At 38.0% G+C, this 16,948-nt stretch overlaps 3 protein-coding genes, 1 long non-coding RNA gene and 1 other non-coding gene across 5 annotated transcripts; 2 read left to right on the top strand and 3 right to left on the bottom strand.

Moving 5' to 3' along the window:
* Nucleotides 1-334: 334 nt before the first annotated feature.
* On the bottom strand, nucleotides 335-2,636 carry LOC112801458 (uncharacterized). The gene is made up of 2 exons (XM_025844193.3): nucleotides 853-2,636; nucleotides 335-767 (listed from the first exon to the last, which is right to left on the bottom strand). The coding sequence occupies exons 1-2, from the start codon at nucleotides 2,272-2,274 to the stop codon at nucleotides 666-668; spliced, it is 1,524 nt and encodes a 507-aa protein (XP_025699978.1). The 5' UTR covers nucleotides 2,275-2,636; the 3' UTR covers nucleotides 335-665.
* A 2,808-nt stretch (nucleotides 2,637-5,444) lies between these two features.
* Nucleotides 5,445-7,502, top strand: LOC112801456 (uncharacterized). The gene is made up of 6 exons (XM_072237205.1): nucleotides 5,445-6,237; nucleotides 6,331-6,469; nucleotides 6,562-6,643; nucleotides 6,715-6,766; nucleotides 6,869-6,923; nucleotides 7,028-7,502. The coding sequence occupies exons 1-6, from the start codon at nucleotides 5,902-5,904 to the stop codon at nucleotides 7,204-7,206; spliced, it is 843 nt and encodes a 280-aa protein (XP_072093306.1). The 5' UTR covers nucleotides 5,445-5,901; the 3' UTR covers nucleotides 7,207-7,502.
* Nucleotides 7,030-7,953, bottom strand: LOC140184695 (uncharacterized). Its single transcript, XR_011882100.1, has 3 exons — nucleotides 7,822-7,953; nucleotides 7,545-7,654; nucleotides 7,030-7,466 (listed from the first exon to the last, which is right to left on the bottom strand). It is a non-coding gene; the product is annotated as an uncharacterized lncRNA (long non-coding RNA).
* Nucleotides 7,954-9,097: 1,144 nt separating this feature from the next.
* On the top strand, nucleotides 9,098-10,029 carry LOC112801455 (uncharacterized). Its single transcript, XR_011882099.1, has 2 exons — nucleotides 9,098-9,499; nucleotides 9,594-10,029. It is a non-coding gene; the product is annotated as an uncharacterized protein (transcript).
* A 190-nt stretch (nucleotides 10,030-10,219) lies between these two features.
* On the bottom strand, nucleotides 10,220-12,881 carry LOC112801454 (mitogen-activated protein kinase homolog MMK2). Its single transcript, XM_025844189.3, has 6 exons — nucleotides 12,474-12,881; nucleotides 12,269-12,398; nucleotides 12,063-12,200; nucleotides 11,638-11,970; nucleotides 10,911-11,094; nucleotides 10,220-10,803 (listed from the first exon to the last, which is right to left on the bottom strand). Exons 1-6 carry the CDS (start codon nucleotides 12,653-12,655, stop codon nucleotides 10,628-10,630), a joined length of 1,143 nt encoding a protein of 380 aa, XP_025699974.1. The 5' UTR covers nucleotides 12,656-12,881; the 3' UTR covers nucleotides 10,220-10,627.
* Nucleotides 12,882-16,948: the final 4,067 nt, after the last annotated feature.

Below are 16,948 nucleotides of genomic sequence, written 5' to 3'. Positions count from 1 at the left end.
TAATTAAGCTATTTATCTAAGAGAAAAGTATTGATAACCAATAATTTTTTTGAACAATGTGTGAATAATGTGAATTAATAGAGTTAAAAAAATAAATTTAATTAATAGTATTAAATTAGAGTATAATGTATTTTTATTTGATTGATGATTGTTCAAGTTGTTCAAGATAGTCATTCCTTTATCTAAATTGGGCCTTAGTTAAGATTGGCAAGTATACATCATCTATAATTCTTTATTTCACTTTCTAATATGTACTACTGCTGAGTGTTACACTCAAATTCATACATGCACGCATGCATAGTGTGGTGAAGTCTGAAGATTCTCTCGGGTTCAGTTTACAAATTGAACATCTCTGTTATCCCATCTTCATTATTGATTAAATTAAAATACACAATTGTAAGCAAAAATAAATGACACAGTAATAAACTGCAAATCCTTTTTTTCCCCTTACACCTACCTTTCCTTCCACAACCCACTCAATTTCAGTGAGCTCCAGATTAAAAAAAAAAAAAAAAAAGAGGAAGAAAAAGGAAGAAGAAAACTAAACGTTGAAGCCCAATAATGAATACAAATATAAAGAAATTAGCCCTAAGAATATGGACAAGAAGCTGCTGCTGCATAAGAATGTCCCACCCTAATATAAATTAGTAAGGTGATTAGGGTGATTAAATTTCGGTAACCTCACCGCTCTTACATACACCCACATCAATGACCATTGTTCCTTGGTGGTTGGACTTGATGACCCTGCAACAGTTTCTCCTAGGCGCCTGAAATTCAAATAATATATAAAATAAAAGAATGAAAGTTTGGTGAGTTTTGAATGTAATTAGTAAGTAATAGAAGAATGCTTACTCTATCCCAAAGATGGGGGTCCGGTTTCTTGTAGACGATGACATTGTCGATAGCAGAAGGGTCAGGCATCCTCCAGCGGCACTCAGGATGAGGGACACGGTGTCTTTCGTATCGAGTGAGAGTGAGTTGCTGTGTGGAATTGAATGTGGCTTTGGAGAAATAGAAAACAAATGGCTTCTGACACGGGTTTCTGCTAACGGGACGCGTGTTGAAAGCATAGGCAGTGTAGTCCGCCCTCCTATACCAATTCAAGAAGGTTCTAGAAGGCATCTCCATTTCGCGTGCCGAGAACATGCCGCGGAATATCTGAACGGCGAACCCCCAAGAAACGGAAACAGTCCAGCGGCTGTTCTTGTCGTAGCAGATGGATTGCTGGATGAGGGCGGCGGAATCAAGCTTCATGGGAATGGTGAGGCGTTTCAGAGCTTCCACCCGAGTGGCGTTGGGAAATATTGGCTCAACAACGTCCAGGTGGTGGAGTGATACCAATGGCGTCACAGGGTGTGCGGCAAGAAGCCCGAAGAGGTTCCCATACACGTCGTATTGATGAAAACCGATTTCTTTTGTGAGTGGAACACCGAGTTCCGCCATACAAGCTTGCATTCTGTCATCTGAGCCGTACAGAGCAGGGTAACGTTTAATGCATCGGTCTTGCATCTTCTGCAGAGCCTTCGCAAGAGGGTAGCTGATGGCGAAGCCGCCGCCGCCGTACGCCATGCCGTAAGAGAAGAATATGTTCTGCAAGTGGCTCTCCGACAAGCTACCGATGTAATAGTATTGGTTGTGGTCGTATTTCCGAAGAATTCTGAGAAGGTTCTCCGTGACGAAGACGGTGTCGTCGTCCCCCATCACGAACCACCGGACGTCCTTCAGGCCCAGGCGGAGAGTCTCCGTCACGATCCGCGATATTCGGAGGGCGGAGCGGTGGCCCAGCTTGTTGGTGTAAGGGAAGTTGGAGGTGTCGGTGGAGATCTTCACCGGCGGTAGGCCTTCTTTGCGGTGGGTCTTGACTCGGTCGTCGAGCCAGACCACCCCTCTCATCAACTTGGGCTTGTACCACAGCTTGATGTAGTTCTTGCGATGCTCCCAGAGCTTGGAGGAGGCGGCGATTCCGAACACGACGTGGCGAAGGTCGGTGGGGGAGGATGAGCCGATGGGGGAATGCACAGTGGCATTGGAGGGAGACGAAGAAGAGGAGATGCGGTTGATGGAGAATGGACCGTGGGTGCAGGTGGTGGAGGTGCTTACGAGCTTGAAGGTGTAGAGAACGTAGGTGAGGGAAACGAAGAGGATGGTCCACACCATCATCTTTGCTGTGGGAGAGGCTCGTGTCTGTGGTGCGCTTTTCTGATCCCAAATCAGTTTTTCTGATGAATCCTTCATTGTGCTTGTCTTGCAATGAAGATAACAATCACTGATCATGCAATGCAGAGCAGAGCAGAACACAACAGAGCAGAACCCTAACTATTATATACTTTCAATTATTTTAGAAATATGTGGTCTCTTACTCTCATCTTCACTCGTCAGAATAGGCACTTCCAAATTTACAGTCCTCAGATTGAAGTGCAACATTATAGCCATATCTTCCTATTTTTTATGTTTTTACTTTTGGGAGTTGGTTAACCAATACTTTCTATTGCTGCGACATCTAATCACACCTTTCAACACTTTGGATTTTCTCTCCTTTACTTTATTGCTAATTACTTACTAATTATCACACGCAACAAAATTTTAATACTGATTCTTCTCTTTAACCTTTTTCATGCATATCTTCCTTTCTCCTTTTAAAACCTCTGAGCTTTTTAGCTAATATGTACCAACGACACTTATTAGGAAAGTTTTAACTGTATTTTATCCTTTTGAAAATTACTTTCTAATCATTTTTTCCTCCTTCCTAAACTTTGCAAAACTCAATCTTCATTTCAACCGACAACTTTCGTGAATATTATTTTTCTAAATTAAACGACAGATTGAGATTCTCACCGACAAAATAGGCCCGCAGATCAGTCAAATTGTATTCTTACTTTTTTCTGTTGCTTCTTTTTACCATTTTCAAATTTCAATACAATGTTCTAGGCTTCAAGCCACCATTACATATAAAGCGGAAGAAAGGATGGTAAGAAAGCGTGAATTAAATGCTCGTAATTTTTCAGTTGAATGTCAATGGAACTAATCACATGTTCCAATTGTTGCCTATTTTACCATGATTGTATTTTTTATTTTTTAAAAATTAAAAATATCTTCATAAGTTTTCATTTTTCATTATAGATTGTTGAGAGAAAAACTACTCTCAACTTTAATTTTTTTATAATAAAATTATTTTGATAATTAAATTCAATTAAATTAGTCTAATAATTTATTGAACACTAAAAATTTGTTGAAGAAGAAGAATGACATGCCAACATGCATTAAAAAAAAAGAAACTTAGGAAGAAGAATGACATGCCAACATGCATTAAAAAAAATTTAGTTAAACTTAATTAAAAGACAATTTACCTAGTATTACTAACTCTATAGAATCATTTATATTTTAAAAAAAAAATTAATGACAAGTTTTTTCTCTATAAAAATACGTTTTATTTTAGGTGAATACTCTAGTGAAGATTTTATAATTGTCATCTTATAAAGAATTTTATTTTAATTACTAAAAAATAGATGTTAAAACTTAATTTTCATATAGTATAAAAATATTATTTTTATTCAAATAAATAAGTCACACTTTTTAAACTAAAATTATTATGAAAATTTTTTTTTTGGTTAACAAAAAGGCTTTACGCCCAACAAAAAGTTAACAACCAGAAACTAGACTTGACAACACCGTGTCTCTAATATTTTCGTGAGAAGATATTTTTGACATTTTTATTGGACTAGTTGTCCTTATTTTAACACAATATAACGGGGCTTCAAATATAAGTTTAGCTGTAACATAAACGAGTACAACGTTTTATTGAAGATCTCATTACGTCCATTAGTTGGGGCCTGAGCCCGATGCCGTTTTTTGGACTTAGCCCGATAGTTCTTAATATAGATTCTTTTGATGCAGAGATGGGCTAGATAAGCCCAAGTTTTTTTACCCAGAGACCCCAAAAGAAAGAGATCACAAAACCAAAGAAATGGCCTATGTCCATAAACACTCCAAAAAAAAAGACATTACAGTGACCGAAAGCAAAAAGAAAATGAAGTAGCTACCTAGTATCTAGCCTAGCTACAATATACATACGATGATACGAACATGCAAGAAAGTGAAGAAATATCCTTGAATTATGCATGGATTTGGAATGGATTTAATTTTCAACATTTCCTTGGAGAATGTATGGCAGATGAAGAAGAGGCTCCTGCCCTGGAGATGACAGAGATGATGGAATGAAATGCATTCGCTGCAATCTTTGATTTGATCTGCCCTCTTTTTGGAAGTGGCTTTTTCCCTCCCAACCTGTTGCCACCGTATGCCGGAGCAACACGAACCACCCTCACCCTGTTGTTCATTGTTTTAGTTTTCAATGATCTAAGAAGGCTAAGTGTGTATGGTGGATATGAAGATGAAGGAAGATGCCATCACAGTAGTTTATATATAGAGGGTTTGGATTTGTTGCATTAATATATTTTTGTGTGAGTGATAGGCGTTAGGGGTCATGCCAGCTAATATGCGCCACTTGTTCAAGATTCCCTTTTATCTCAACGGCAGGGCATCACAACTTCAGCTTCAGCTTCTCAGAGACAGACAGACATGTTTTCAGCCTTCAATTCTGAATGCATCAACACGTGCGGGTGCGTTAATGGTTAGTATATAAAAAATACTAAGTATAAGTAACAAATTAGTCATTAAATAAGATTATATATTTGTATATTTGTATAGGTGAATATTATGGTACCTATTACTTTGTATTAAGATACTAAAAAAGGTAAATAAATAATATTTAATAAATTTTACATAATTTATATTTTATTTTAAATATTTTATTTTTTACTTTAAAAGAGAAGTTAGTCAATTTAGACACCATAACAAAAGCACCATAAAATTTACTATTTGTATATATATAAATATATTATTTGATAGCTGACCTTATTTTGTATACATGATTGTTATAATATTAAGATTGCCTTTGGAGAAACAATGTATCTTCTTTACTCCTTTGTCCCCTTCATTTTCGGCATAAAATTGAAGAATGGCCATACCATACTCCAAACCCCATAGCGTCCACAATATAATATTTTCTGACAAATACCACGACTACAAGTACCAAAAATGATTAAAAGATCTTACTTTCTCATCAGTGTTTCTGGTTGATGTTTGTTGAATTGGCAATTTAGCATGCTTGTCTGGCCAACCAGTTTTCATACGCTGAGATGTGGACATAGTTATCGGACGGTAGAGGACTGCCCCCTGTTTGGGCACACAAAAGGACACACTATAATTTTGTCTCTGTCTTCTTCTATGTGGTGGTTGTATCACAAATATCTGATCTTGACTTTTCATAATTGCATTCATTTCTTTCAACCCAACATTATGAATGAATATATATATATATATATATATATATATATATATATATATATATATATATATATATATATATATATTCTTTGATATGTCCGTGACATGTCAGACAGATACCTCCTAACAACTCTATTCCATAGAGACCAGAGAAGCAACTCACCCTATGATGCTACAAGCATAGGGTATCGCTGGCATGGCACCAGAGTTTATGTAATATGAATAATTAGAATTTAGATGAGGCGATATATTATGTCGTGCCATTAGAGAGAATAAAAACGTTACCATACAGCAGTATTTAATGTATCTGGTGATTCTAATACATACGGGACCAAGAATGTGGTAATATTCTTGGATTTCATGTCAAGGCAGAAATGAAAAGAAAAGAAAAGTAGTAAACAAGATGGAGAAGCTAAACAAACTACGCACTTATTCCTTGGTTATTAGAAAGAGAAAGCTTTGTTCCTTTCCGTGGTTGTATGTTATTATATTAAGTGGCCATATTTACATGTTCTTCAAGGTAATGTCTCGGTAACCAAAAATCAAAATATAGAAATGAATATTGCTAGTGTCAAATTCCCAATCAGCGCCTCATGTCGGGGAATAAACTCAGATATCACAAAGAGGCTTGCTTTCAAAAGACCATGCAATTTGCATGGCATGAGTTTCAAAAGCATTGCCCTACGCAAATCTTGGGTTAGCAGTAGAATTTCTGCCATTGGATCAAAGGGAGATTCCAACAATTACAGGCATAACTCCTCTCCGGCAGAAAAAGTTGATGAATTCTACATATGTATCAACGAGAAAAAGCTAAAGCAACTGGGTGAATGTGTATCTAGAGATGCTTGTTTTTATGACTTTGCCTTCACCAAACCGTTCAAAGGAAAGAAGGTTTGTATGTTTCTCAACCGTAGTTGTTAGCTCTTAACTTACCCTAAAAGAAACTGCATAGTCTAAGACCATGAATGAGTATTGGTTTTGCAGGAAGTGATGCAATTCTTAGAGCAGCTTAGTTGTAGCATGGGCAAAAATGTCAAATTCAAAGTTAGACAAATATGCCAAGGACAACATGATGATGATGATGATGATGATGGTTTTACGGCTGCAGCTAATTGGCACTTGGGTCATTTTCATTCCTAGAACTTTTCTCCTATTATTTCCTAATAAATAAATATATTGGCCAATGCTAGATGATGATTTTTTTGGTATCGATAGAATGGAAAGAAGAACAGATCCCATTCACCAGAGGTTGCAGCTTCTTCAAGTTATCAAGACAAGGAGAAAACATCGTCATTAGGTACATTTTCAAACTCTTAATAGTCTTAATTTGTGCAATCACGTGCTCACTCTGAAATAATGTATATTCAGGAGAGCTGAAATAGTAATTGAATCCCCAATCAAGCCAGGAGGCATAGTTCTGGTAACACCAAAAGTGCAAGCTGAATTTGTAACATTCGAATTCTTATGATATTAGAAGCATCATCTGATTAATCTTTTTTGGTTCTATCAATAAAATAACAAGACTCTGTTGAAGACTCTGACTTCATTATTTGATGACTTCCCACAGTTAGCTGAATGTGAGTGAGTCCTCATTCAATAGATTTCTCACATCTCCTTTCAGTCACCCTAAACAAAATACTCATATTCATTGAAAAATATACATATATGGGTGTGGATGCAGGGTTCTTAAGGAGTCCTCATGCAATACTTAGATGGATAATGAAAATATACAATATATTTGTAGCACCTTTAGTGACTCCACTACTTGACGGTTACATAAGGCTTTGGAGCATCACGGTTCGATTGTTTAGCTATGCATTCAACATACTCATTTTCATTTCCAAGTATTTCATCAAGTAGAGACCACAACATGTCTGTCTAATCTATTTAAGAACTAGTAGAGGGTACCTAATTACCTATCATCCATCAATTGGAATCATCATGGTTCCACCATGAATCTAGCAGAGTGAGAAGAACCAATGGTCCTATAACAGGAGGGAGTGGAGGAGGCCTGCTAAAGGTGGCAATTGGATCAACCATGTCCTTGTTGGCAGCAATCCCCATTTCCCCACAAGATTCATTCTTTTCTTGTTTTTTAGGTGTTGAACTCCCAAATGTACCTGCTTCAATCAAATACAGAATTCTATTTCACCAAATTCGATAAACATAATAGGGTTTCCAAATGACATTGTACCTACCCTGTGATGCATTCTTCATCAGCGGGTACATTTGGTTGAATCTGTATTTTGAAGGTACCAAAAGTGCAGTAAGTCCACGCATGTAGTACTCTCTAACTATCCTGCAGTTCCTGAAATAAATAATAATAACATAGCAAATCGCAAGTTTTGAAATTTTTGCAAAGATTCCCGAATGAAAGTGAATACAATTAGAATATAGGAAAATCCTGTTTACCCAGATGAATGAAAGTGTGAAATAGAAAAAGAAATAAAAGAAAGGAATAAGAAGAGTACTTACAAAGAAGCAAGAAGCTAAGATCGATGAATGACTGGAGAGTCTAGTTTCTTCTCAACCAAAACAATGGAGAACGGATGCTTCCTGAAGTTTCCAAGCTGTTAATTTTTTAAAGCCACGTGTATGACAGGTGGCGTAGAATCAAGATAAAATCAATGAGATAAGGGCTTGCTTCTTTTTTTGGTCAGGCGGGCCTCCTTCTAATGACCCAACTCAAAGAAAACATACCAATAGTGGACCAAAACTTTCTAATGACCCAACTCCGCTACTTTTATCAAACTTATTTTTAGGTTAAGTACGAGTAGAGGAACACGTCCAAAAAAAATGAGTAGAGGCTGAAAATTTATTTTGTTTTAGATTTTTTTTGCTATAAAATAGTTTCTAAGGTTTTATTTTATTTTAAAATCATTATTTTTACCAAATTTTTTATTTTTATTATTATTTTATCATTAATTAAAAAGTTATTAAATAAAAAAAAGAAAGAGCTGCATGTGATGGAGAATGGGGAATCTTCGCGCCACCGCTGTTTTCTCACCACTACTGCCGCAGCTTTTTTCACGCGATCCACCAGCACTATCGCATCTCTTCTCTCCTCGTGATTTGCAGTTCACCGTCGCAACCCATCCTCTCCTACCACCGCTCCTACCACCGCTGCAGCCCTTTTTATTTAATTTTTTTGTTTTTACTTCTGCTTTTATTGTTGTTTTGATTTCATTATCCATTGTTGTTGTTGGTGTTGTTCTTCTAATTGTTGTTGTTTCGTTGTTGTTGTTGTTGTTTTACTGCTTCTGCTTTTGCATTCTGTTTCTGCATGCTGCTTCTGTTTCTGCATTTTGGAAAAAATGGAGAAAGGGCATTTTCGTCCAAAGGATAATTTTTAAATAAACTGAAATTTTAGAGAGCATTTTGTAGCGGAAAAAAGGTCGAAGACAAAATAAATTTTCGACCTCTACGTTAGAGATCAAAATCGTACATAACCCTTATTTTTATATAGTTTGTTTTAGCTTTAAGATTACTATATACCAATAAGAAGCGAAAGACGATAATTTGTCTCTAATATAAAGTAACAATCTAAAAAATAGGATCTATTTAATCTAACATGGGAACATTGAGTTGAACTAAATGGATTCATTGGTGTTTGACTTGCTTAAAGGGGATCCTTTTAATAGATACATTATATATCTACGTTTACTGTTTGTTATAAATAAAATTTGTACTATTTTCATTCTGTTAAATACAAAATATATTTATACAGTTATGCAAGAGCATAGCAGCCTCTTAAAATTGATGAGGACAAAAATAACGATGGATTGGGTACAGTGGATTATGATTAAAGATAGTTGGCGTCTATTTATAGGGATAATTACGATGATATATATGTATTTGTTGGGTGTGTAGAGAATTGAAGATTATTATTGTAAGATATCAGAATAACTAAAGAGGGAGCACAATGAGTTATAGAGGTCACCCCGCTCGTGGGCGTAGCTCTTTGGGGTACCTCTTTGGCTCTGATGACACCACACCGGTCCCTCAGCCTCTCCCTAGAAAGAACATACTTCCATTGTTACCGCCCTATGGCACCGACGCCGACACTCTCACCGTCACCGTCAGCCATAATAAGCCCCGTAAACCTGCCGCTTCTCCTCCTTTTGCTACCCAAGATTCAGAAAAATGCTTAGCAGTAAGCATTTCTCTCTCTCTCTATTTCACATTATATTTATTCTTAATTTATTACTATTACTATTTGTAACACGTATATGTTAATGATGATTCAGAATAGTCGATCAACAAAGATCAGATCATCTCCTGGTGGACGGTCATCGCTTGGATACTTGTTTGGAGATAATAACTGATATTTCTGTACAGATTGATGAGGCTTCTGAGAGAAGAAAATTGATGCTATATATTTACTGGTGCTTATATCTATGGGGTTCGAATAATCCCCTATTATATTTATATGTTAATTTCATTTGAAGATGTAAAAAGGTCAGAAAAGTATGCGAGGCTAATAAAGGGGATCGGGTCATCATTCATTTTATGTTTTTTAGTATTGGAGGGGAAAATCGGTGCAGTGTGTGCGTCCCTCTCATATGTTAATCTTAAATCCTCAATCAGCTTGAATTGAATGCCAGTAATTCTGTTCTTACTGTTGTAATTTTTCTACAAACTCGTATAGAAGTTATATACTCTTCATTGTTTCATCAGTTTCAATTGGTTGTCTTTCAATTTCATTTTATTTCGTTTCATTTAATAGCTTTACAGCAGCGCAGAATGGAATGATACAAACCAAAACAAGCACGTAAGTTAAAATAAAACGAGAGATTGAACCAACAACTATGATCGTCGCAGCTTTACGATTTCAATACTGAGTTTAATTTCATATGTATATCGTACTATGCAATGACAAAACATCTTATATTTTAGGTTGATCTGAAAAATAATTTAGAGAATAAAAAGCCTTACATCAATTTCTATTGGGAAAAAAAAATTACAATAATAATCAAGTAATGACATATAGAAGAGTCAAGAAATAATTTGCATCAATTGGGAGTATATGCGTAGGAAGGATTTACTTTTTGCTTTTTCGCTTAACTACAACTTTTCTCTTCGCGCTGAGGTTCATTCATTGAAAAATGCTAACGATATTCCTCAGGGAGGCATCATGCTTCTTCCTTTAGAATTAAACATCCAAATAAGAAATACTGCATATATGCTCTCCCAAGGACTTGGTTCTTTTTCCACCTGATCACATGAGAACCATACCTAAGATGAAAGAAGCTTTTTGTGTTAAATTTTGTACTTTGTCCAACTAAGGACCTGGAGGATCTGGATTGAACTTCACTGCTTCCCTCCATATAAGATCCTTCATGTGCTCTACGGTGTATGATGGGTGCTCAAAATCAAAGCTGAATGGCCTAGGACCAACTGGCTCATCATTTATGTCATGAAGTGATGAAAGATATGGGTGACTAAGTGCCTCATCAACTGCAAATAAGTCAAAATTCGACACAACTTACAAAATGATCGGTTTCAACTTTCAACAACCAAGTCATAGATCAAGGCTTGAATGAAAGGTAGATCTTAAAGAGTACCTGTGATGCGTTTGTTGGGATCAAATATAAGCATTTTTTCTAGCAAGTCCAATGCATCCGCAGACATATTAGGGAATCTGGCAGAGAATTTTTGCTTCCTACATTGCGGAAGCTGTCTAACATACCTTTTGGCATTTTCACTTCGGAGAAATCCAAGGCTGGCATCATCAGGTGAACCTATTAACTTTAAGCCAAAGACGAGAATACATGTGTGATGTTAGTCATGTTACAACATGTAGCAACCAATTGATAGGGAACTTTAAAATCAGTCAATATCCCAGAATCGAGTAAAAGGTTTGATAAGGATTAGGGTAATTGGTGCAATGAAACATGATACATTGGTCTCAACAAGCATTCCCATGTTCACTTTTTCAGTTCGCGTAATACTTTTTCTACAACTTGATACTCTTTTACAGCCAAACAGTGCCCAAAAGTAGGGATAAGCATAATGGTGTAGCAACAAGTTGGAAAAGGCGTGGCTTTTAGCTACCTGTAGCCTTATCTGAGGATACTAAGCATGCTGGGAAGGTAAAAGGCATTTATTTTTCTCTCAAAAGAACAAGTGCTAGCATTAGGCAACAAGATTCACAACTGTGATCACTTTCTTAAGCAAGATGAGCATTTTATAGAACAAGCAACAAACTAATGGAAGAGACAAGTAATCAATATCAATAATATATTATGCTTCAGCAATTGATAACTCGAAATGGAAGCATCAAAGTCATACCTCTGTTATAAGCCTTAATTGATGAACATAATCCTTCCCGGGGAACAAAGGTTCTCTAGTCATAATTTCACCAAATATGCAACCAACAGACCACACATCAATCGCGGCGGTGTAATCAGAACAGTTAAGGAGTAATTCAGGGGCACGGTACCATCGGGTGACAACATATTCAGTCATGAAATCGGTTTCGGATGTGGTCCTTGCGAGGCCAAAGTCTGCAATTTTAAGGTCACAATTTGCATTGAGAAGTATATTACTAGGCTTAAGATCACGATGCAAGACATTAGCGGAATGCACATATTTCAGTCCCCGTAAGAGCTGGTATAAAAAGTACTGCAAAATTTCAGAACAAAAAGCAGAAGTCAAAAACTAAATCTGTGAATGCGTGCGTAATTAAGATGATTAGAGAGAGGGTAAATGTAAACCTGAGAGTGGTCATGGTTAAGAGGTTGATCAGAACGAAGAACGTGGTACAGATCAATGTCCATCAAGTCAGAGACAATGTAGATATCGTTGAAGGTGTCCTTCTTAGGAGGTCGAATGATATCCTTAATGGCAATGATCTATGCATAAATAATTGGAGCAATTAGAAGATTATTAATGAGAAGAGAAAGAAGAGAGATTAGATTACATTTTCGTGGTCCATGTGGCGAAGAAGAAGAATCTCCCTCAAAGTCCTCTTGGCATTGGTAAGACTGTCAAAGGCATCAGCAATCTTCTTGATGGCAACTTCTTCCCGAGTCTCTGAATTAACAGCAGCACTGCAACGAAGCAAGAACTACTGCGTTAGTTATTGAAGTGAGGAAGAAGAAGAAGAAAGGGGAAAAAGAGAGTACCAGACGAGGCCATAAGCGCCTCGACCAATGGGGCGAATAGGAGGTACATATTTGGCGGGAAGTTCGAAGAATTTTCCGTACAGATTGTACTTGACGTAGCGACCTCCGTGAGTGCGAACCCCCGTAATATTACCCTCATCGGCACCGGCACTTCCAATTGACTCTTTCTCTTTCCTCACCATTTCTCAAATTTGGTACTCTTGTTTCTACGCTCCCTCCCTCTCCATCTCTCTCTTTAATATGCAATGATATGGGCCCCCCTGCCCTTCCTCCTCATTTTAAATATAACATTATTTAAAACCTGTTCATCCAAGAACTAATCTTCATATGTATGCATATTTGACCAAATCTCCAACGTATTCTTATCATTATCTCTTAGAATAGTGGATATTCCATAGAAACTGGCAACTGACCTAGTTTGAAAGCCACATAATCAGTATAAAATACAATATACAAAGTAGAACTCATTGCATGGAACAAGTAATTGTACTTAGCCATCTTTGACTGCCGAAAAATAATTAGAGAGATTATAGAATTAGTCTAATTTAGTGTAGTCAATCAATAATTCTAAAGCGTAAACTACAACTTGATCTCCAATTTATCACGAGGTGTTTGCTAAGTTCTACCATGCCTGGATCATTAAACTTAACCCTCTAGAACCCAAGCTTCTATGATCTTCGAGCTTGGTTGGTCGACTAGTTCCATATACATATTTGAACGTTTGATGATATAAACAAACAAGAATAGTAGCATAGTACTTTGAAATAATCTTACTTAAATTTTAAACTAATTTAATATTTCAGTAATAATTGTGCTCTTTTCATAAAAAGGAATATTCGGACGAGGAGTGCTAGGGGCTAGCAAGTTTTGCATTTTGTAATCATCAATTGGCCATCAATAATGTTTTTAATGATGTGAGATTATATCTAATGGTGGAAGATCACTCACTTTTTTTTATAGTTAAGTGCTGGTCAAATTATTAAAAAATTGTTGACCCCAGACTTTTTCTATTCGGATTATAGAATTAAAACAGGCACTATATGTCCACTTCTCTCACTTTTAGATCACTTCTCACCATGCCATTTGTTTCGAGGGTTACCTGAAACTGTAGGTCGATTTCGGTCGAGATCTTCTGTGTTGGTCGGAGCCGACGTGTCCGGCAGGTGTATAGCGGCCGGAGCTAGTGTGTCCGACTTATGGAACTGAGAGTGCTGCTGATCCTTTATCACTGAAGGGTGGGGGTACCTGCAAGGGACTCCGATACTTAAGTTAGCAAGGGTATTAAGCAGGTATTGAGTAGAATCAGAGTATGAGTTATACCTGGGTGCTCCTGTGTATTTATAATGGTGAGGAGTGACCTCTCTGGAGATAAGATAGTTATCTTATCTTATCTTATCTTATCTTTGAGTGAAGTCATCTTATCTTTAGCGGAACCGCCTTTATCTTTCTGGGCTTTAGCTGCCTTTAGATTGGGCTGTGTTCCTTCGTTTTGGGCCTGCTTTGGGCTCCTTTGGCGATTTGGCCAAGCTCTTTGAGAAGAGCTCGGGCATTGGCCGAGCTCTTTGAGAAGAGGTCGGATAGTCTGACCTGAAGAGGTCGGTCGGCTTGTCGCTAAACATCCCGGGTCGGACAGCTTGACCCAGGGTATGAACAGTGCCCCTGCTTGAGTTCGATCTTTCCGTGAGATCGTGCTTTTCAGAGCTTCGATCTCTTTTGGAAGTCGTGCTCAAGCATCTGTCTAGCTTGTTTCTTCATTGCTTTGCAATCTTTGTAGATTTTCTAGAGGTTTGGTACTTCACAGTCCAACCTCTTTTGAGTGGTAGCGTGGGTTTTCTACCCTTGCCTTCTGGATCATGCCTTGCTTTAAGTTTGTGTTGACAACCCTCTGCTTCGTCGAAGTTGTCCTTGCGACTTGATATCCGGACTTTTAGTGATTTGTCCAATGACTTTTTAGTGTTCTTTATATAGAACCTTTTTTTAGTCTTGGATGATGTTTGTAGCCCTGTTTGAGATTGTGCCTTCTTTGAGTGGAGTTATATCCTTTTTAGCTAAGCGCATTTGAGCCTTAAGTTGTTTCCCAACCTTTTGGCTTGTTCTTTTTTGAAGTCGTACTTGCGCCTCTTCTTTAGCTGACGTCGACCTGTATGACTTTGCCCCTGCTTGAGTTCGGACTTTTCCGTGAGACCGTGCTTTCAGAGTTTCGATCTCTTCGGGGAAGTTGTGCTCAAGCATCCTGACTTTGGTCGATCTTTGAGTAGTTTCTCCTTGTGCGAGTCTGGTATTGCCCCTTTTACTTTGTTGAGGGAACTTTTCAGCCTTCTTCCGACTTGTTTGTCTTCGCTGTTCAGGCTTTTTAGTCATAATCCAACAACTTTTTAGGTAGTGTTCCGATGGGAAACCTTTTTATAGTTTGTTTGGATGACTTTTTAGCTCTGTCTTTGAGGCTGTGCTTTTCGCTTTTTAAGTAGTGTCTTTTTTCAAGACTTCGTACCTTTTAGCAAAACATTCCTGGCCTTCCTCTGGCCGTTTGCGAGATGTCTTTGTCCGTTTTTGTGGATCTTTGTAGAGTGCCGGTACTTTGTTGTCCGACCTCTTTTGATCATTTTTGATTTTATCCACTTTCTGCTTGGTCGAGGTGGTCCTTGGGGCTAATTTGTCCGACGACCTTTTAGTGTTTTTGTAGAACACTTTTTAGTCATTCTGAACAATTTTGATAGCCTTGTCGTGGAGCCGTGGCTTTTTGGGCGGAGCTATGTCTGTTTTAGCGCACGTTTTTCGTTGGTCCGACTTCTTCTTGTCGGTCCAAGCTGTAGCTTTCGTTGGTCCGACTTCTTCTTGTCAATCCAAGCTGTAGCTTTCGTTGGTTCGACTTCTTCTTATCGGTCCAAGCTGTTGCTTTCGTTGGTCCGGCTTCTTCTTGTCGGTCTCTTCTGAGTTATGTCTGTAATCCTCTTTTTTGGACCTTGTTCAAGTCTCTTTCAGGGATTACTTTTATAACTTTTGTCGCTTGGGCCGACTTTGTCATGTCGGGTCCTCCTAAGTTATTTCTGTAATCCTCTTTCTTGGACCTTGTTCAGGTCTCTTTCGGGGATTACTTTTATAACTTGTTTTGTAGGAGATCGACTTCGTTAGGTCGATCTCTTCTAAGTTATTTTTGTAATCCTCTTACTTGGACCTTTGTTAGGTCTCTTTCAGGGATTACTTTTGTAACTTGTCTTGTAGGAGACCGACTTCGTTAGGTCGATCTCTTCTAAGTTATAGCAATTCCTCTTTAATAGGGTTGGCCAGACCTCTTTCCAGGGATTCGCTGATAACTTGGGTTGACTTGGTCCGACTTTTTAGTGTCAGCCAGTCTTTTTAAGTTATTATATACCAATCCATAAGACCTCGTCAGGTTCTTTTTGGGATCACTTTCGATAACTTCTTGCATTATTCTGTGTTCATCTTTGCCGATTCGTAGATGGTGGTTTCTGTCCTGATTTGATCGTCCTTTAGGTGAATCGCGTTTTCACCTTTGTCGGACGATCATTCCTATCGAGATCGTACAGTGAATCTGTTCTTCACTTTCTGTCGATCTGTTGCTTTATAATCGGACGATGAATGCTTCAGATTAATGCGTCTTGGGAGTTTGTAGAGCAGTAAATTTTGGTTTTCACTTTGTCGACCTTTGTCAAAATCAAACGATGAATTCGGTTTTCATCGTGGTCGGGCGGTGAAGTTGGTTTTCACCTTGCCGACTTGTCGCTTTGTAATCGGATGATGAATTTGGTTTTCATCTTGCCGACTTTGTCGTGATCGGGCGGTGAATCTGGTGTTCACCTTGCCGACCTACCGTAGTTGGGCGTCTTGGTAGGAAACTTTTTAGGAAATCTGCAATTTTTTAATAAAATGAAGATAAGAGTGTGTACATGTTAGTACTTACCTTTCTAGGTCGGGCAATCTTTTTGGATCTCGGCCTGGCGCCCTTTGCAGGCATGCCATGACCTTGGTAGTTCTTACCCCTCGAGGTTGGACACTTTGTAGTAACCTTTCCCCAGTTCTTCTGAACAACTTGGTATGATCCTTTCCAGTTGGCTGCTAGCTTCTCTTCTCCTGACCGACCTATTCTGATGTCATTTCAGATTAGGATGAGATCGTCGTTGCTAGGTTACCTTCCGATTGTATCTTGAGGTCATTTGACGTTTTAACACCTCTTCCTTGGTCCGAGCTCTTTCTCAGATTTCTGGAAGTAGGTCGAGTTCTTCCTTTTGAAGTTGGGAGTTTGGCCTCTTCACTATTGTGGATCAGTCTGGGCGATCCTTCTTCGACCTCCACTGGGATCATTGCCTCCATTCTGTAAGCTAATCGGAAAGGTGATTCCTTTGTGGTGGAGTGTGGAGTTGTCCGATATGCCCATAGGACTTGTTGGAGCTCTTCTGGTGGGGGGCTATGTTTTTGATGTAAAGCTTTGACTTTATAGTTGAGTTTTTGCTCTG

Source organism: Arachis hypogaea, chromosome 5 (genome assembly GCF_003086295.3).
Source record: "Arachis hypogaea cultivar Tifrunner chromosome 5, arahy.Tifrunner.gnm2.J5K5, whole genome shotgun sequence".
In the NCBI taxonomy this organism is placed as follows: domain Eukaryota; kingdom Viridiplantae; phylum Streptophyta; class Magnoliopsida; order Fabales; family Fabaceae; genus Arachis; species Arachis hypogaea.
This window is presented reverse-complemented; position numbering and strand designations above follow the sequence as displayed.